The sequence below is a fragment of the Panthera onca genome, chromosome B4, assembly GCF_046562875.1.
Source record: "Panthera onca isolate mPanOnc1 chromosome B4, mPanOnc1 haplotype 2, whole genome shotgun sequence".
Taxonomy (NCBI): domain Eukaryota; kingdom Metazoa; phylum Chordata; class Mammalia; order Carnivora; family Felidae; genus Panthera; species Panthera onca.
Window position 1 is genome coordinate 28,646,167 of NC_138345.1, and position 21,866 is coordinate 28,668,032.

Here is a 21,866-nt window from a genome sequence, read left to right on the forward strand (position 1 = left end):
GACTAATAAGGCTATCTAGTATATGGATGTTCACTATTCTATTCTTTAGGTTTAAAACTTTCCAAAGTAACAAGATGGAGAAGCTCCCCCAGATAAATAAAAACTAACAGGTTTTTAAAATTCAAGGATTGGTTTAATATCGAATAAAGAAGGGGGATCCTGGGTGGCTCAGTCAGTTCAGTGTCCAACTCTTAATCTCGGCTCAGGTCATGATGTCTCTCACCATTTGTGAGTTTGAGCCCCCTATTGGGACTGTCAGTGCAGAGCTTGCTTGAGATTCTGTGTCTCCCTCTCCCTGCCCTCTCCTGCTCACACTCTCTCTGTCTCTCTCAAAATAAATAAATAAACTTACAGAAAAAAGATGCAAAAACAAATAAAGGTGAAGAATAGTGAACTGGAACTACATCTAAAAATTGAGAAGCACAGAGAGACCTAGAGATATAATACACAAGTATAAGGGAAATCAAGAGACATGACCAATGCAAGCAGATTAAATGTTCCTCTAATCAAAGTTCCAGAATGAGAGGAAAGAGAAAATGGGACAGAGGCTATATATAGATGACCAAGAATTTTCTAGAACTAATCAAAGACAGGGCTCCTCAAGTTCAAGAACCTCAAAAAAACCCTGGCAGGAAATAAAGATACCCTCACCTAATCACATCATGGGAAAATTACAGACATGGAATTTAAGAGCTGCCAGCGAGAACAGACAAGGAATGACAATCAAACTGAGAGCTGAATTTGCAATATCAACAATGAAAGCCTGAAAACAGGAGAATAAAATAGTCAGTGAACTAGGAAAAAACAGTCAACTCAGAACTGTTTATCAAGTAAAGATATTCTTCAAAAATGAGGAAAATTAAATTTTCAGACAAAACTGGATTCTATCACTAATAAATCTTCACTAAGAAAATTTAAAAGTACATACTTAAGACAGTAGTTAACCAAAAGTTAACCAAGATATCTAATTTGCATAAAGGAGTGTGAGAAAAGAAAGTGCTAAATACAAGGACAAATTTTATGAGACACCATGTACAAAGAAGGGGCTAAAAACAGAAATAAAAGACAAGAACAGCAAACAGCACACGGTTCTTGTATGGCTTTAAAGAGCAAGAAGATACTAACTTTAGACTTTGATATACATGCACCTTAACACTTATAAGGCAGGGTTCTCAACAGCAGCACTACTGACATTTAGGACCAGATAATTCTTCATTGTGGGAGCTTTCTTTCATATCATAGGGTGTTTGATAGCACCTCTGGCTTCTACCCACCCAATCAATGCCAATAGCCCTCCCCGAGTTCTAACAACCAAAAATGTCCCCAGACATGGAGTGTCACCAGGAGGCAAAACCATCTCCAGCTGAGAACAACTGTTCTAAACACTAAAATAATACGCGAATTAGATGGATGATTGAACACTTATTTCCTCTCAATCCCCACTAGAAGTACTCAAATATGCTTTAATAAAAAGACCTAAACTCCCCAGAACAGGGAGAACACAAGAAGAGACAATAGTCACAAAACTCTGGAAGCTGAGAAGCAGATGAACAAAAGACTAAATTATCTGCAAAGAGCAAAGTCTAAAATGGTGGGGGTAGTGGGTGGAGTTGGAGAGGGAAGTGAAATCCAACCACTTTACAGAGCAGAATCTTCAAATGGCTCAGGAACTGACAGTATTAGGTCCTCTTTGAACTGGGGATGAAGAGAGGGTATTGCAATGAGCACTAAAATTGCCAGAATCCCTTTCCTTCAGGCCTGACCGCTAGGTGTGCACCCTTCCCTTTTCCCAGCAGAAGTACAGGAATTCACTCCCTCTTAAGAGGGAAAAAAGATTCTGATTTGAAAGACAACACACACAACTGGGACATGAGTACCAAGCAGAAAGAGGAGAGACTAAACGCACACTAAATGCTGACTACCAAGACCCTGGCAACCCTTACTTTCCTGGAAGATTTTAAGACTTCTGTGAAGACTCAGTCTAAAAGGAAAGACCTAATGGTTCTGACATTGGAGACTCCCTACAAGCAGTTGATCCATATAGCCATAAAGTGAAGTTCAAAATGCTTTCCGATTTTGAGAAAAAATGATTTCCAACCTAGAATTCTATACTCACTCAGGCAAGCTATCAGTTAAATATAAGAGCAGAATATAAACCTTCTCGGGGCACCTGGGTGGCTCAGTCAGTTAAGCAGCTGACTCTTAACTTCAGCTCAGGTCATGATCTCATGCTTTTTGAGATGGAGCCCTGCGATGGGCTCTATGCTGACAGTGCTGAGCCTACTTGGGATTCTTGCTTTTCCTCTTTGCCCCTCCCCTTCTCGTTCTCTCAAAATAAATAAATAAACATTAAAAAAATATATAAACATTTTCACACATAAAGTCTCAATATTATATAATGTATGCAACCTTTCTCAAGAGGTTACTGGAAAATGTGCTCCAGCTACTATGGAAATAACTATTTTGAAACAATCTGTGCAGAGACTGAGACTCTCATATACAAATCAATCTCATGTATTTACTAAAATGGAAAGCTAAAAAACATACTGAAAATTCCTGTGTATACTTCAAATTCCTTTAAATTATTCTGTAATTTAATTTAATCCCTAATTCTTCCAAATTATTAGATTTTACTTTATTATTCATACACAGGACAATATAATTTTAAATCTTTCTAGATCTACAATTCAAATAATTTTCCCAACATTTTTCTTATTATAGTAACACATGAGCAAATTTCTCTCAGTATTCTCGATCTCATTCTTGAACACTAAAAGTACAAGTTACCACCAAACCAAAGCTATAAATAACCAACTGAAAAATAGGACAAGAGGAGTTATTAACTACAAAAAGCTTTTAGATTCTGCTAAATACAAGATGTGCTACCTGATTTTTCCAGCTCCTATGTGACTGGAGTTCTGTTTTTATTACACAATCCAGCTACTTTCTGTAAGACCAAGGTGTCCTATGCGGGCATAGGGGCTTCCGTCTATCAAACAGGAGACTTTAATTCCGTTCTATCAATTCTACCCAAGCCTCTCCTGCATGTTTGAACAGTCCTAAGGAATCCCTCCAGACTTCTGACATGAGAGTTACTCAAAATATGGCTGGCCAAGTTCACTGCACCAGCCTCAAAGAGGTGAGACAAAAGTAGGGGACAGGTAGTATGAAAACTTGATAGAGAAAATAATGACTTGAAAGTGAATGGTCAAACTTTACAGGGTGGCTCATTTATAGCAAAGGATTACATTTACTCATTTTCCTTACATATAAATAAAAAGTGATGTTGTACCTCTGACTGACAAAAACTGGGAAAGTATCTTAGTCATACCACACCAATATAGAAAAATGTCTGTTTTAACCAGTTAATAACTTTGTTTTTATTTGTTTGGCTAAGTCATATCTGTATTTTCTTTCCTTTTTCTGTAAAATGTCACTGATTCAGCAATAACAATAACCAAATTAGTATCTTCTATAACTGGCACTAAGCAACTTTGAGTTAATTCTGGAACTAGTAAGTACATTATAAGGTTAGCTACTGTCTATTAGTTAGATATTAGAAAGTAGCATGAATATAATGAAACTTGGAAAGAACATTTAGTATCTTAGAGATTTCAAATGTTCTACTATTTTAATACCAAGAAACAAACCTATTCACTTCTTTTATCCTGAATAATAGAAACAGAAAATTTGGTAAGTCACTGGTTGATTTCCTTAATCACTCATACCTCTTGGTCTCCTGGACTCTGGAAATCTCCTTTGCTTATGCTTGTGTCCCGAGTCCAACGAGGTGGTTTCCAGGTTCTTTCCTGTGTTCCTCTGTTATAGTAATAACATCGCCCTGAACTATCTTTATGAGTTTCCCATTCTCCGTTAATCTGAATTGCTGGGCTCCCAGGCAGTGGGGGGAGAGCAGACTGGGATATTTTCAGTTCTTGTAGATTAGCATAGACAGGAGAATCTGGGCGTCCTTGATTTGGAGGGGTTGTAGCCTGTGGAAAATGTGAAATATTCATGTTTAAACTGGCATAACATTTACAAATAAAAATTGAATGAAACATGAGACACAGAAAATACATACAAATTTATTTAAAACATACATACAGATGTATATATTCTTTCTAAAGAAAAAACAATGCAATGGTATTAATATTCATGATTTGGTTAAAGAAAACATAAAAGTTTCAAATAGAATCCAAAGTGTACTTAGTAACTTTTCCTTATCCTAAAAGAATCGTGCACTAGAACTCAGGATCTGTGGGTTTCAGTTCAAGATCTGGCACTAACAAGTTGTATGACATTGGATTAGATCACCTCATCTCTCCAAAACTGATTTTTTAAATCTCTGTATATGAGGGGATCAGATTAAATCACACCAGTCTCCTTTGTCTCTAAAAGTCTATCATTTCAGATAATCTTTTAAAACACAAAAAGCCTTACACCTGGGTAACTCAAAAAACTACCAAAAGGAAGATTTTATGTTCTAAGCTCTAATATTAAATCAGGAATACATAAGTGAAAGATAAAGGAGATAAATTCTTCAGCTAAGAGTTTACTACATTCTATTCCTTCTCAACTAATAATTTCTCAGTTGCCATAAACAAATCATTTAATCTCTTCCTAGATTCCTCATTTGTGAATTTCCTAACAGTGGAAGAATAAGCATTAGCAGGAACTGATTTACATGCTTAATCTCAACTTCCAGCTTTACTTTTTATTTTTAAATGTCTCACTAGATGTCAGTCAAGAGCAGAATATTCTTCAGACACTTTGCATAAGGACACTATGACTGAATTTAAAATTCTAATAGCTGAAGAAAAAAAGCACATGTCTGAGAACACCTTTCTACACTGTGTATTCATATTTGTATATGTATCTTTCCTTTTACCACAGGGTTTCTCAACCTGGGCACCATAACATTTTGGGACTGATTAATTCTTTGCTGTGGGGGGTCTATCTTGTGTGTTACAAAATGTTTACTGGTATCTCTGGCCTCCACCCACTAGATGATAGCAGCATTCCCCCACTGTGTCAACTAAAAAGTCTCCAGACATTGCCAAATGTCCCCTGGGGACAAAACTAACCTTGACTGAGAACCACTGCTTTACTATATAAATCCTAGCATTATATGCAGATGTTTAATTACATCTATAATGTATCCAGAGTTTTATGAATGCTTAAAAATACTGAATTTAAAAAGGGAAATGTGGATGGATACAGAGTCAGTTATATTAAAATTAAAGTACTTTAACTTCTAAAATATTACCTGCCTATAAAGTAATTATAATGAATCTAAATCAAAGAATAAGATTTAAAAGAGAAAACAGTAAAATAACTCCAAACATGAATACATATGTAAAATTGTTACCTTGGTTTTTTTACACATAGTAATTATGCACAATGATACAAATTAAGACTGTTTTCCTTGAAATGTTAGCTGTGAATTTAGACTACCACCAAACAGCATCTTTCTATGAAGAAAATCTATGAAGAAAATCTATGAAGACAGATTTCCATGTAGTATTTCTCTTTGAGAGTAATTCCATATCCTGGTGAATTAGCCAAGGTAACAATGTTTTTCTCTGACTACAATGAACTCTGTTAATACAACAAATAATTCTATGTAGCAAATCATTTCCCAGAAACTTTTCTAGAGAATATTTATTCAACAAGTGTTAAAAGAAATTCTTACTTTGCTCCTGATATGTTACTAGACTTAGGGAAACAAAGAGCCAAGAGACAGCCATTTTCTAAAAGATGTTCATAGAAAATTCTACTGATAGAAAATTCTACTCTATCTTTAAGAAACCACCAAGTCCTGTTATTTAAACAGTGCAAATTTAAACAGTTTTTCTACTTAAAAAAAACTGAAATGCTTCGGGGCGCCTGGGTGGCACAGTTGGTTGGGTGCCCAACTCCTCGATTTTGGCTCAGGTCATGATCTCATGTGAGTTCGAGCCCCGCATCAGGCTCTGGGCTGACAAAGTGGAGCACGCTTGGGATTCTCTCTCTACTCTGTCTCTGCCACTCCCCCACTCATGTTGTCTCTCAAAATAAACATGAAAAAAAAATTGAAATGCTTCAACACAGTTTATAAGACTAGCGTTATTCTAAATGGAAGAAAATTATAAACCAACCTTGGTTATAAATGAAAATATACTAAGTAAAACATTAGTAATCAAATCTAGCACTGTACTAAGTAAGTAAATCAGAAAAAAAAACAAATGTTAAGAAAGTCCATCTTTAGGAACTCTCATACTATAATTCTTTACATTAACAGATTCACATAATCCTCTCCACAGACACCATTTGATAAAACTCAACGTGGATTCAGGATAAAACTCTTAGCAAGTAAGGAATAAGTGTGATGTCTCCTTAATGTGACTTTAGAAATTACTATTTAAAATGAATATCACAGGGGCACTCAGTCAGTTAAGCTGAGTGGGTGGCTCAGTCAGTTAAGTGTCCGACTTTGGCTTGGGTGATGATCTCACAGCTCATGAGTTCAAGCCCTACATACGACTCTGTGCTGACAGCTCCAAGCCTGAAGCTGCTTCAGATTCCATGTCTCCCTCTCTCTGCCCCCTGCCCGCTTGCACGTGCTTCCTCTATCTCAAAAAAATAAACATTTAAAAAAGTTTTTTAAAAATAAAATAAGCATCACAGCAAGGATTGATAAGAAGCATTTTCATTAAAAGAATAAAAACTAGGATGCTAAATATCACTGCTTTTATTCAACACTGTATTGGAGATTCTAAGCAATGTACTAAGATATAAAAAATGAATTAAATTCATAAATACCTAGAGGAAAAAAAACCCTGATATCTGACAATGACATAACAAATATCTGGAAACCCAAGTCCAGAAAAACTACTAAGAAATTTAATAAGTTGGCCAGATAAAAGATCATCTGATCAGTTTCTCATACATGAGCAATGACACAGTGGAAAATGTAACAATGTAAAAAACCTCATTCACGATAGGAAAAGAATATAAATAAGCTTTAAAGAAATGTATAAAACCAAATGAGGAATGTGTACTTATAAAACCTTCCTTAGGTGCCTAAAATTATATTTATCTATTTAGACAAACCTTTGTTTCTAAAGGGAAAAAGTTATCTTGTAAACATGTGATTTCTGCAAAAAAAAAATCTATAAATCCTACAAATTCAACACTATGTCCAGCAAGCAGTATAGTTAGTACACTGTCCAGCACAAAGTAGCACTTAATGAAATTCGTTGAATGAACGAACAAACATGTGAACAAAAAAATACAAACACCTAACGCCCAAGTGAAAGTGAAATTCAAGGACTTGGAACTGGCTACATGTGATAAAGAGAGAAGAAACTAGAAAAACATCTATATTTCTAGTCTTGGGAAAGGATGGACGGTTGTGTCACCATTTAAGACAGAAACTATCTAGGGGCGCCTACGTGGTTCAGTCGGTTAAGCGTCCAACTCAAGATTTCAGCTCGGGTCACGATCTTGCCAGTTTGTGAGTTTGAGCCCTGCACTGGGCTCTATGTTGAAGTGCAGAGACTACTTGGGATTCTCTCTCTTTCTTTCTCTCTCTCTCTCTCTGTCCCTGTCCCACTCATGTTTTCCCCTCTCTCAAAAATAAATAAACTTTAAAAAAGTATCTTAAGAAAAGAAACTATCTAAAAATGAACTGGGAGCCAAGCACTTAACTAGGTGCTAAGGTTACAAACATGAACTAAAAAATGTACTGTCTTCTGGGACTTCGTGATACAGCAAAAGAAACTGAAACAAAAGCTCATTTAAGTGGATAATCAACAAGACTCTAGAGCTACGCATGGGATGCTGTGGGAGCTAAAAGGAAAAAGACCTGGAAACAAGTGACTGAGTTCTAGAAATGAATAAATAATAAGAGTCAGCCAGGCAAAAGTTGGGGATACAGGAGGCAACACAAACAAAAGTTTGGGGAAAAAGCATGGCACAGTCAAGGAATGATGTGACTCCTACAGTACGTAAAAGGAGCAGCAAGACGGAGATCTAAGGAGAAGCAATGACAGAACAAGGAGGGCTGAAGACTTTAAGGCAGGAAATACACTCTGGTTTAAAACTGAGAAATATTACGGAGGGACACACCAGAGGCGGAGCGCTGTTAACGCTGGCACAAAGGTACAGACAGAAGATGAAGAAAGCTACAATGAGACAAGGATGGTGGGAATGAAGCAGCAGGGCCAGACTGAAGAAATAATGAGGTTACATTAGCATACGGACTGTATGTTTGTTTATGTGAAGTATATTTTTATTTTGTCAGTGTGTTTAACTACAGGTGAAATAATGCCAAGATAAAGAACAGGACAAAAAGAAGCGAAGAGGGATTCCATTCAGATTGTATTAGGTTGATGCGCCTTTTGAAAATATTCACAGATTGTGTGTTGGCTACAAGGATGGGGAGTTCAGTATAGAAATGAGAGCTAAAAATATAAATGTAAGTCATCAGCATACAGGTGGGGCCATTACCTTAAGAGAGTAGAGTATCCAGAATGTGAGGAGGAGGAAAACAGAACTGTGGAGAATACTAAGCAGTTGCTTTATGAATTAAAATGCAAATATAGGTATAAAGTTAGCACAGGGTTTAATATGGTGACCTCTAGTGTTGTTATTGTTATAATTATTATTGCAATTACTATAATTAAAGTACCAAAGTTAGAGGATCTAATAAAAAAGGAAGAAAGGAAAGTCTGAGATAGAAGAGCTAAACAGGAAAAGGTGGTATTTAAAAAAATCAAAGAGAAGAAAATTTCAAAAGAAGGGGAATTTGACAGTATCATTCCAAAGAATTCAATATAAGGGCTCTGGAACGAGTATTAGATTTAACAATTAAGGAGTCATTACAAGACTTCAACTTCCAGTCATGAAGATCCCAAATTATCTCCCTGCCACCAACATTCAGAAAAGGGAATGAAATACAGGAAACGGGCATTTTCAGGCATTGTAACAACAAGCAGCGCAGGACTGTGATCTCAGGAAAGAAGAAACAAATGAGGTGTCCCCTGACCACTCCAAGGCTTTCTGCCTGGAGGTAGTTTCCAGAAATCAGCACAGGAAGGGGAAACCTATACAGTTTTACTGACTAAACAGTACAGAGATAAAGGTTTACATTTCTTATTTAAAATATCAAAGGGAAAAATACAACAAATGAAAATAATTATGCAAGTATCAAATATTGCAAAGAGAGGACAAGGAGAATGGTCTCTAATTTTTCCAGGAATCTCCAAATTTTGTTGATGTTCTTCAAAATTGATAAACTAAGAAATCAAGGAGAGTTATGTCTGAAATCAGAAATATAATAGCAATTTTAAACAGAATGACATGTAGTTAGAAGAGGTTTATTGACAATGAATGAATGGTAAAATTTTAATATTTCACATTCTTACTACCAGTTAAAATTTTTGACAGATGTTCATTTGTATGTTGCTCATCTACTGTCAGAAACAGTATCTGGTAGAAGACTTTTGTTTTCTTAATTAAGAATTAACTCAAAGGGCGCCTGGGTGGCTCAGTCAGTTAAGCGTCCAACTTCGGCTCAGGTCATGATCTTGCAGTCTGTGAGTTCCAGCACCGCACAGGGCTCTGTGTTGACAGCTCAGAGCCTCAAGCCTGCTTCAGATTCTGTGTCTCCCTCTCTCTCTGCCCCTCCCCCACTCATGCTCGGTCTCAGAAATAAACATTAAAAAAAGAATAAAAAGGAATTAACTTCATGATTAAAATCAGTTTATACTTTAACTTCCAAAGTATACAGAAAGAGAACAGAAGAGGATTCAGTATTTTTATTAATACTCTCATCTCTGACAAAAAGAAAACTGTGTATGTTTATGTCAATTGCTCAAATCATTGAAAAAAACTGAAGAAAAATGCCATTTCTGTAAGGCATTTCCTTAGAGATCACTAAGGATTTTCCTCAAGAACTTTTAAAAATATAAATTCCTGATAGAAAAAATAGTATAAAATATCAAACTAATTTTACACATAAATAAATACAGATTAACTACAAAGAGGAAAGTAAATAATTATACACCATTTTGTCTAGTGAACCAAAAATACTTTTTTTTTTTTTTTTTTTAAAACAAACACACTCAATGCTGGTGAAGGTTGAATGTAAGAGCTTCAGTTTACTGCTGGTGACTTCAGTTAGCTGAACCTTTTTGCCAAACAGTTTGGCAAGTATGTTTCAAAAGCTTTTATATATATTTTTAGAACCCTGAGCAGAGAGGGGGGGAAATCCTAAGTATAGAAAAAAGTTTTTCCCACAAAGATGTTCATTCCAATGTTATTTATCAGAAATAAATTAGAAATCATCTAAACATTCAGCAACAGAGGAATGGTTAAGTAAATAATGATATATGAGGCAATAATATTTTTTTTTCAGTGAGGCACTGAAAATGTTAATGATTTTTAATAACACAATAAAAATTTTGAGGTTAATGAGAATAGCAGAATATAAAGCTGCTTCTAACACCCAACTAAGTTCCAACTAAAAATTTTAAAGTATGAAGAAAAACCAACTAAACATGGTCATTTTTCTCTGGATAATAGGATTATGTATGATTTTTTATGTGCTTTATTTCCCAATTTTATTTTCCTCAATAATCTGGGGCACTTGCCTAGTCCAGGGGACTCACAAAAGTGACAGCAACAGTATTAACACTATGTAAACTAGTGTTTCTTAACAGGTGGTCAAAGGATGATCTAGATCAGCCTCATTTAGGAATGCTTTTTAAAATTTAAAATTCTTGGGGCGCCAGGGTGGCTTGGTCGGTTAAGCGTCCGACTTCGGCTCAGGTCCTGATCTCACGGTCCGTGAGTTCGAGCCCCGCGTTGGGCTCTGTGCTGACAGCTCAGAGCCTGGAGCCTGTTTCAGATTGTGTCTCCCTCTCTCTCTGCTCCTCCCCTGTTCATGCTCTGTCTCTCTCTGTCTCAAAAATAAATAAACGTTAAAAAATATAATAAAATAAAATAAAATTTAAAATTCTTGAGTCATATCCCAGAGACACTGGGAAGTGGTAGTCAAGAATCTGTATTTTTAAATACTCTATGGGATCCTTATGTGTACTATTGTTTGGAACACACTGATAAAATTAAATCTTCCTGAATGGACTCAGGGCAAACTGGTACCCTTGGTCCAACAAGTTTGTATTCTAAAAGGCTTAAAGATAATTCTGAACTCCACACCCCCAGTTGTTTCTTAGTCTACAGATAAGTCAAAGAATTAAAATAAAAGAATAAGCAACAAGAAGTTCTTCCAACATATGAATCACATAAAAATTAATTTTCTAATATTTGTAAGACTTATGCATTGTGCCCTTAAACTGAGCAAAAAACCTTGCTCATGAATTGTAGACAACAAAATAAGTGATTTTTCATACAAAACAAAACAAAAAAAAACTTTAAAAGGAGAACAAAGAAACAAAGTTAATTTTATGGGCCATATATCTGTCATTAATTAACAACTGAATTGGGACTAGTACCTCTGCACATGACCCAATTTTATATTTAAAAAAAGACTTGGCCTGTTCCACTTTGTCTATACATAGACTAAAATAGTCCTCCCACTATGCACAGAAAGAAAAAACTGGGGAACCACACATATATATATATAAGAAGGTAACTTTAAACTTAGACTCTACCTGAATCCTTACTTTTTTAATACCAAAAACATGGAGATTTGCTCTCTTTTTACTTTTTAACATTAAAGTATTGCTTCTAAAATAAACTTCAGAGAATGGCAGAGTATGTACTAACTAAGGAGCTAGGCCCCTTGTTTCTTAAATAGCATATGCCACTCAGTACTAATACTTAGTATCTACCTTCATAATAATAATGAATTACATTTATATAAATATGCTTATATTTATATTGCTATTTAGTAATATAGTTGATTATTCAACCAATATAAGTCCCTGCAGCCTATAATCATATCTCTGACTTAGTATGGGTAAAACAAAACAAAACATTTACCAAAGTATCAGACTCCAAAACAAAATTTAAATTATTTTTTAACTCTATTTTAATTGATGTGGAGAAAAGACATTTATATGCCTTTGGTAATTTACCTGCTTAAACTCTGCCTTACCATAATTGCCAATTATCATAACATTGGTCCAGTCAACAGAATAAAGGACAAAAAATAGCCAACAAGCCAACATTCAGTTAAAGTAACAGTAAGGGGCGCCTGGGTGACTCAATTGGTTAAGCATCCGACTTTGGCTAAGGTCATGATCTCACAGTTTGTGAGTTCTAGCCCCATGTCGGGCTCTGTGCTGACAGCTCAGAGCCTGGAGCCTGCTTCAGATTCCGTGTTTCCCTCTCTCTCTGCTACTCCCCCACTCACACTCTATCATACTCTCTTTCAAAAATAAACAAACATTAAAAAATAGTAATAATAAAAAAATAGGTGGTAAAATTTGTTTTAGTTTCACAACTGAAAACTGCATATTAATTTTAACTGAAAAATGTTACTTTCCAAAAGAAATCTATTCACTTAAAGCCAAATTTTAGGGAGAAAAACATATATTACCCTTTGTTTGATAATTTTAAAATATAAAAACTTAAAAGCTTTAATGTTTATATCTTTTTTAAAGTTTTATTTATTTATTTTAAGAGAGACAGCATGAGCCAGGAAGGGGCAGAGAGAAGGAGGGAGAGAATCCCAAGCAGGCTCCACACCATCAGTGCAGAGCCCAATGTGGGGCTGGAACTCATGAACTGTAAGATCATGACCTGAGCCCATATCATAAGAGCCAGATGCTTAACCAACTGAGCCACCCAGGCACCCCTCTAATATTTATATCTTTAAAGCATGCCTACATTAAGATTTCAGTGTTTATAGAATTTACTATGGAGTATTCTATGATTTTACTTACTTAACTAACATTTAAGAACTAATTATGAGCTGGGTGGGAGATGAAATTGTGACAGTCCCTATCCTTAAGGGCCAGCAACCTAGTAAAGAGGAAGAGACAGATAATAAAATGATTCCAATGGCACAAGCTAAGTGCTACAGCGAGCTATGTCTACAGGATACTCTAGGAGCACACACAAAAAAAGTGGCAATAAACAAGGAGGAGAGGGTGAGACATAGTGTGGAAGAAAGGTTCACAACACAGGTTTAACTGGATCTATAAAGGGAAGCAGAGGGAAGCAGAGGGAAGCAGGAGGGAGCCAAGGAGGTCAAACGAAGTGCTGAAGGGCACTCTGAGTACATTTCAAAATCTGTTTTTAGCTAGCATAACACAAAAAAATAAAAAGCAGCCTTTGTATAATAAAGGATAACTGGTAGCTAAAGGAAGTCAGTACTGTGAAAAGCTTTAATAAATATTATTTTCATGGTTTAAAAACAAAAAGCCTCTTTTCTGTATTATTTTTTTCCTATTTATTGCACTCAAGGTTGCTCAGCTCCTCTAGAGTTTGATACCTTATATTCATACATTAAAACATTTTAGCTGCTTATCTTTCACCTTGTTTCCATCCTCTTTCCCTCCCCTTGGATCACCTTAACTGACAAACCTCAACAACCGCTTCCCAACATCAGAGATCTGTCACCATTTCTGCCTCTCCCTTGACAGACAGTAAGAAGGCAGGCCACAAGTACGAGAGCTGTGAGGCCCCATAAAGGCTTATTTGTAGGAAGCCATAAACAAACATACTGATGAAGTCATTTCTGTGCTGCCGACCTGCAAAACCAGATGCCAACTGACAACAGTGCAAATGTGCCATGCTGTCAACTAAAATCACTGGGAGCTGAAGATAATCAGAGGGTGGACAGATAAGAGCTGACAGACACCACAATAAAAGGGACCCATACAGACATAGTCATAAGGGTGTGTACAATTAGGAAGTCTGTCACAGGTAAAAGATTTGCCAAAAAAGAACAAAAGACCTATTTCCCTTAAAAACTAGGCCCCCACACACAAAAAAATTAAGCCCACAGCTCTTTCAATAATTCTCTGTTGTGCCCTCACATGCATCTCTTCCTACAGCCTTACTATGCTGCAGCTTATTTCTGGGGTACTCATCAGACTGCACTACGATCGCAGATTTACTTGTCTGCCTTTCCTTCTAACACTTGATGATCTTCAAGGCAGAAATGTTTGCCTTGATTATCGCTTCATCCACAGTGCCTAATACAGCACCTGCACACAGTAAGCACTCAATGCACCCCTTAATGAAAATTATTTCATATAACTAAACAAGCTATCATGGAATCCATACACTGAAATTAACTCCTTACCGCTGTTTTCATAGTCTCCTTGGGAAATCTTACCTAATTTTACTGCTTCAATAAAATCAAACTCTCTAACATCCACCTCTCTCCCCTAAATGACAGACATGTATTTTGAAAGACCTACTACCATGGATCCTCCACACATACCTTAAATTCCTTACATCTTCTTCCTAAACTTTTTTTTTTCTGTAACACACTATCTTTGAATATTTGCCAGCTCAAATAACAGCATCATAAGCTACTCAATCAGAAATCTCAAAGTCATCTTGCGTCTCTTCTCTTTACTCCAATACGTTCCATGAATTCTTCCTAATATACCTTAAATTCTTTCCTCTCTTACCCTAAGATAACTACCTTAGTCTAGGTCCTCTTCGTCTATTTTGCTAAATGATTACAAGCACCCTTGGGGGTCAACTGTCTCCATTTCTTCACCCTGTCCAATTGGTCTTTCACAGTACCAATAATTATTCTCTAAAATCACAAATCTGATCTTCTACTCACCTGCTTTTAAAAACATCAATGAATATTTCACTGACTATAAAAGAAGTTCAAATACCATAGCAGAGAATTTAAGACTCTTAACACTCCAGTCCCAAAGAATCTTTTCTGCCTCCTTTCTTTTCATTCTCTTCACATTCTTTGCTCCAAAACCCCATGTTACTCACACATCTATTATGAATGTCATGCTATTCCCCCACCTCCAACCATTACCTTCAAATATTTCTTTATCCTTCTATCTGGGATATCCTGTCCCTAATCACCAATGAGTAAACCATACATAAAACCATAAAGAGCTGGTTCAAAGGTCACTTTCTCTCTGAGACACTCCTCTATTCCTCAATGCAGAGTGCACAGGTTTCCTATGCATCTACAGTAGCACAAATACAAATATAATGACAGCCAGATATGTCATTTAAAATTTTCTAGTAGCCACATTAAAAAGGCAAAACGAGGTGAAATGAATTGTAATAATATATACATTTAGCCCAATATATCCAAAATACCAGTATTTTACCATATAATCAATATAAAAATTCTAAGTCTTTAAAATCCAGTATTTTATAGCATATTTCAATTTAGATCCCAAATTTTCAAAGTACTTAATCTGTTTGTAGATATCATAAAATTTACAATTAAGCAAATTTACATATGCAAATTATTCTATATTCGTTTTTAAATTTAACTTATAATAACTAAAACTAAAATAAATTCAGTCCCTCAGTCTCATTAGCCATATTCAAGTGCTCAACAACCACACATGGCAACTGGCTACTGTATTAAACAGTATCAATCCACAGTGTTTTGTATCCACCTCTACTAATTCCCCCCCATACTACATTATACTTAGTTGTTATTTTTCAGTCTCTCCAACTAAACCTGAAGCCCCCCAAGAGTTTAGAGCAAGATCATGTCTTAAACACACTGTATTTTCAAAATCTAGAAACAAATTAATAAATTTAAGATGTCTTCTCAAGCCCTGACTCAAACACTGATAATTTTCCCAGTAACTGCTTTCCCAATACATAGAATATTTTAAAAAACAGAAAGATAAATGAAACAGCTAAGAATATTTATTGATGAAACCTCATTATTGTGTTGAAAGTACTCAACCAGATACGCCTGTCCTTGGTCAGTTAAGCAAACAAAATTCTCCACTAGGACATTATGCTGAAATAGCAAGACTTAGCTACTAATTTATACTGATGAAGCAACATGCAATGGCCTGGTATGCTGCCATTCACTATCGCAAATCTCTCTCCCTAGGGACTTGAATGGTAACTGTATGATCAGCATTCAGAGGATGACTAAAGAATAAAGAATACTCTGTTGTGAAATTTCTAGAGAGTAAAAAGTTTGTGGTAAAATCACCCATGGAAAAAAATGCATCTGGCTTTACTCGTTAGAAAGCATTTAATATAAATACAAGTTTAAGCTTAGATGTTGAGGTTTCTGGTAATAGCCAAAAATATAATAAATTAAAAACAAATACAAGATCAATCCAAAGTTACATGGTACACATTTAAATGGTTGACATACCGTCCTGTCATTTTCATGACTGTTCTTTTGTTTTTTCAAAAATAAGATTCTGAAGTAAAATATTCTGAAAAACTCAATATCTAAGGAAAATATAAATTTTCACTTCAAAAGAGCACAACCAAATAAATGGGTTTCTAATTTACTTCATGTACCAATTTGTTAACAAGTCCGTATGACAGGTACTTGGATAATCTATTATTATATTAATTCTAAACTGAGTGCATAGTTTACAAGGTTTAAAGTATTATACGCTTAAAACTGTATTGAACACCTTATACCTATACAAAGCAAATAAAAAGTAGATGATTTTCTATCATTTTAATGGCCACTTTATACTAAAACAAGAAACATTTAAGCCCTGAATTCCTTAAAAGATATTCTAAATAGGTATTTAGACACATATAGATGAACCTAAAAATATAAAAATATATCCATAAATTCACACACATATGCATTCATAGATGCATGAAAAAAATCAAGACTATAAGTTTTGTAACTTATTTCATGGAATTATGGCTGGCTTGGCTTACCTGTATTCTCTTATTTATTCTGAAATGAGATTAAAAAGAAAAAATTTGTGGAAGAGAAAAAGGCCATTAGTTTTAAATCTATACAACAATTCTGGAATGATCTTTAAGAAATTCTACAACATAAGCTACAAAAGCAAGAACACACTGATGATACCCATGGAGTTCAAAATTCAAAACTTTAAGTTTACCCAGAAAATCTAGAGTAGGCAAGGAAGAAGGGCTAGTTCACAGTCATGAGTATTTTGGATTCATTCTAAATGACAAATGTAGTCACTGTCCTTAGAATTAAAATCCTCATAAGTCACAATGAGAATACAATTCCCATTAGCAAGTTCTCCAAGTTGCTAAAGGATAAAACAGGACAGGGGAGAGAAGGGAAAGGTAAAATGGGTGAGACAGAATGAGAATGTTGTATAATGACAGCAGTGAAAAGTCTTAACACCTCTTTGAGCAGTTCATCCTAAAGTTTCATAAACTGAGGCCTGTCTAGACACTAGGTAATCATTCCCAACCATTCTCTCTTTGTAACCATCACCACCATCCATTTCCAGAACTTTCTTCATCTTGCAAAACTGAAACTGTACACATTACACAATAACTCTCCATCCCCTCACTCCCCAGCCCCTGGCAACCAACATTCCACTTTCTGTCTCTATGAATTTGACTACTCGAGTAGTGGAATCATACAATATTTGTCTTTTTGTGACTGGTTTATTTCATTTAACATAATGTCTCCAAGATTCATTCATGCTGTGGCAGGTGTCAGAATTTCCTTCCTTTTTAAGGCTGAATACTATCCCACTGAATGGACATACTACATTTTGTTTACTCATCTGTTGATGGAAACTTGGGTTGCTTCTACCTTTTGCTATTAAAAATAATGCTGCTATAAACATGGACATACAAATATCTGTTCAAATCCCTGCATTCAATTCTTTTGGGTACTGTGATGATTAATTTAGTCAACTTGACTGGATTAAGAGGATGCCCAAATAGCTGGAAAAACATTATATCTGGGTGCCTCTGGAAGAGATCAGCATTTACATCAGCAGACTAAGGCAAGAAGACTGTCCTCACCAAAGGAAGCTGGCATCCTCCAAATCTGCTAAGGGCCCAAATAGAAGAAAAAGGCAGAGGAAGGGCAAAATCACTCTCTTGCATGACTCTCTTGTTTCTTGAGTCTTAAGATGTACACAAGGACTGGGGTGCCTGGGTAGCTCACTTGGTTAAGTGTTCAACTTCGGCTCAGGTTAGGATCTCATGGTGAGTTTGAGGCCCATGTCGGGCCCTGTGCTAGCTCAAAGCCTGGAGTCTGCTTCAGATTCTGTGTCTCCCTCTCTCTTTGCCCCTCCCCCACTGGTGCTCAGTCTCTCTGTCTCTCAAAAATAAACATTAAAAAATAATTTTTTTTTAAAGACTTAGACAAGGAGTTACACCATCAGACTTCCTCAGCTCTCAGACCTTCAGCCATGGACTGAACTATGCTATTGGCTTCCTTGGTTCTACAGGTTGCAGACAGCAGATCTGGGACTTCTTAGCTTCCATGACTGCATGAGTCAATTCCTATAATAAATCTCATATATATACCTATTTATACCCTATTGGTTCTTTTTCTCTTGAGAACCCCAATACCAATAAGAGCCCTTTTCTTCTCAAACTCCTCAGTAAACTTACCATTAGCTCTAAAGGTCATCATTCAAAAAATAACATTGATACCTTGCATGTTTTCCACTTCCTGACATCTTACATATATATGAAAGACCATTAATCTAAAAGAGGGAAAAATCAGGGACACCTAGGTAGTTCATTCAGTTAAGCATCCAACTTCGGCTCCGGTCATGATCCCGCAGTTTGTGAGTTCCAGCCCCACATCCAGCTCTGTGCTGACAGCTCAGAGCCTGGAGCCTGCTTTAGATTCTGTGTCTCCCTCTCTCTCTCTGCCTCTCCCCACTTGCATTCTTTGTCTCTCAAAAAAATAAATAAATAGTTTTTAAAAAATTTTTAAAGAGGGAAAAATCAGCAGCTAAGTTTAAAAGCAATTTAATCTTGTTCCTCTTGACCTCCTCATATATCCTCATCGTAAAAGAGAAAAATATAAAACATTCTAGTTATATCCCAAAGTACATGAAACAAAATTCATCCAGTAAATGCACTTGAATTCTACAGAGTTAATGCTAGCCAAAACTGCAGTTTGTTTTCCAAGACCTTTAGTCTCCTTTTAGGGCCTTTCCAACCTCTCTTCCTCATCAAAACTAGTTCTCAGTTGGAATTTTTTTAAAAGCTCTTAAATACAAAAGATACATTTCCTCTAAGTCAAATCAACTACTGACTCTCATCTAAAGGCTCAGAATTACTCTATCCTGTTCCAAGACTCACTTGAGACATGTCAGTCCCCTTTGCTTCCGAATCAGTTATTTATATGTTTGCTCCTTTTCATCAGGTATCTGAACGTTCAAGGAGAAATAAAAACATTTCATTCAGGCTTCAGAAGTCTCTACATATAAAAACAGACAGATGAGAAAATCTGTGACAGAGATCTAAATTAAGATTTACTAACTTCTTGTTTACTGTGTCTGTTTAGGATACTGTTGCTCTTCTGAATGACACATACTGAAAGTGGCATAAAGATGCCTCGTTCCTTTTAATAGAAGAAACTGCTAACCGTAGGAAGGAACAAGTCTGGTTATCACAGTTTTCAGTCTTCATATTCTATTTCAGTGAATGCACTAACATGAAAACTATTACATAACAATAGTGATACAGCAAAGCAAGTGACCATTATAATTTGGTATGTGAGCATTTTATTGTATTTTACACTTATTAAAATGAGGCGAAAAATAATAGTATAGTATAGCATTCCCCTAGATTTCCTTATGATACAGAGAAGGCAAACCATAATCCAAATGTAGCTTGTAGTCTATTTTGGTAAATTAAGTTTTATTGAAACATAGCTGTTTTCAGTAAAACACAGTTTTATTGAAACATACCGTTTCCATATGGTCTATGGCTATTTTATGCTACAATGCGAGTTGGATTCTTGAAACAGAAATCATATAAGCTCACAAAACCTAAAGTATTCACTATCTGGTTCCTTACAGAAAAAGTCTGCCAACTCCTGTGAAAATGCCCTCCTTGTATTAAGCTAGATTTTATTAAAACCAAGTACACAAGAATTAGATGGGTATGTATTTTACTGCATTCTTCCAAAGTAATTAGTTTCAATAATTACAAAATTTAGATCTGTTCAGCATTGACATTATCCTATAAACCTCAGAAAAGATGAAAAGCTACAATCTTCAGCTTTTAGGTTACCAGTGAGTTTCAATTGATTTTCATAATTCACATGCAAGTTTTATTACCTATTTAAAAGACAAGCATAGTTCTCTTAGCTACAGAAAGAGTTCTCACAAAGGCCTTTAGTGAGTTCCCTTAAAAATTTTTTTAAATCCCTTAAAAATTTTTTTATTTAAAAAAATTTTTATTTTAAAAATGTAAGGTGGGACATCTAGGTGCCTGGGTCAATTAAGCGTCCGACTTCGGCTCAGGTCATGATCTTGCAGTTTGTGAGTTTAAGCCCTGCATCAGGCTCTGTGCTGACAGTTCAGAGCCTGGAGCCTGCTTTGGATTATGTGTCTCCCTCCCTCTCTGCCCCTTCTCCACTTGTACTCTGTCTCTCTCTCTCTCAAAATTAAACATTAAAAAATTAAAAATAAATAAAAATACAACATTAGTACCTAGACCAAGTCAGACACACAAATTAAGTGTAGAATCTCTAGTTTTAAAAATTATTTAACTTATTCTTCCCCACATATTTTCCCTCTGACCTCATATCCTATTCATTGCCTTATCCTACTTATTACCTGCATTCCAACAAATCACCTAACATGCTCACACTTGGCTCTAGTTTTAAAAAAAAAAGTCAATACAGACTAACAGACTGACACTAGGCTGGCAGGGTTTTTTTCCCCCCTAGCTTACTTACTAAAAGTATATTAAGTGGTATTATTTCTATTTCCTACATGTCAGGAATTTTTAAGACAATGAATGGGTACTCTTCATATTTTGGATCTAATTCTTATTTTTGTACTACTATATTTTAGTTTTTTGCATTCGCAGAACAGAAAATTAGTGCTGTGGGGCACGTGGCCAACTCCTGATTTCGGCTCAGGTCATGATCTCACAGTTCCTCAGTTCAAACCCAATGTCACCCTCTCTGCTGTCCGCGTAGACCCTGCTTTGGATCCTGTCTCCCTCTCTCTGCCCCTCCTCCACTCATGCTCATTCGCTCCTCTCAAAATAAGTAAATGAACTTTAAAAAAAAAAAGCTCCATAGTAATAAAGATTAGAGGATAAATGATGTTGTGTTGCAATTTCATTTCCTGATTAACAATGACATTTTCCTTTGTCTAAATACACTTACGCTTAACTGTCTATTCAAAACCATTTAATTGTTCTCCAAGTTAAGTTGAAGTCACTTGATTATCTTGGTTTTCTAAGCACTCCACCTCTCCCATTTCCTCCAAAGTCTCCTGGAGGAGTCAATAAAAATTAATGTGTGTGACTTAATTTTTTTCTATGATTTATATACAGAGAGAAAGACACTCAAAATGTTGTGACCTCTAAACATTTGAAAGCTGGGGGGCGGGGAGGAACACCTAAAACATCTGAACTGTACATCACTGCCAAGCATAGACTAGCAGTTTTTATATCAGGTAAGTATCATAACTAAAATCATCTCCACTTACAGTACCAGAATCGTATTGGAATCTCCTATATAGTTCCTTGATGTTTACAGTAATGGCTCCTACACGCTTCTACAAGGTTGCTGGTCATTCTAGTCTCTGCAGGTACTTTTAACAACCCCTAAAGGTCAGGAATGTCCAAATTGAAATTTTTTTCTTATGGGAGATCACTAGGAAGCAGTAGAAATGATCTACTATTACACAATGGTATGTAGTATTCATTTATAAAGCATGGTTTTATTATAAGACATGATCCTTTACTCATCATCATATCCCTAGAACCTTGCACTATACAAAGTATGT

General features: G+C 35.7%; 1 protein-coding gene across 4 annotated transcripts in view; it reads right to left on the minus strand.

Annotated features, from left to right (window-relative positions):
• Positions 1-21,866, minus strand: part of ARHGAP12 (Rho GTPase activating protein 12) — a 121,768-nt gene that overhangs the window by 52,801 nt on the left and 47,101 nt on the right. For all 4 annotated transcript variants that reach the window (XM_060659024.3, XM_060659023.3, XM_060659022.3 and 1 more), the window contains exon 4: positions 3,729-3,992. In XM_060659024.3, coding sequence (XP_060515007.1) covers positions 3,729-3,992 — 264 coding nt within the window. The remainder of the gene's footprint in view (positions 1-3,728; positions 3,993-21,866) is intronic.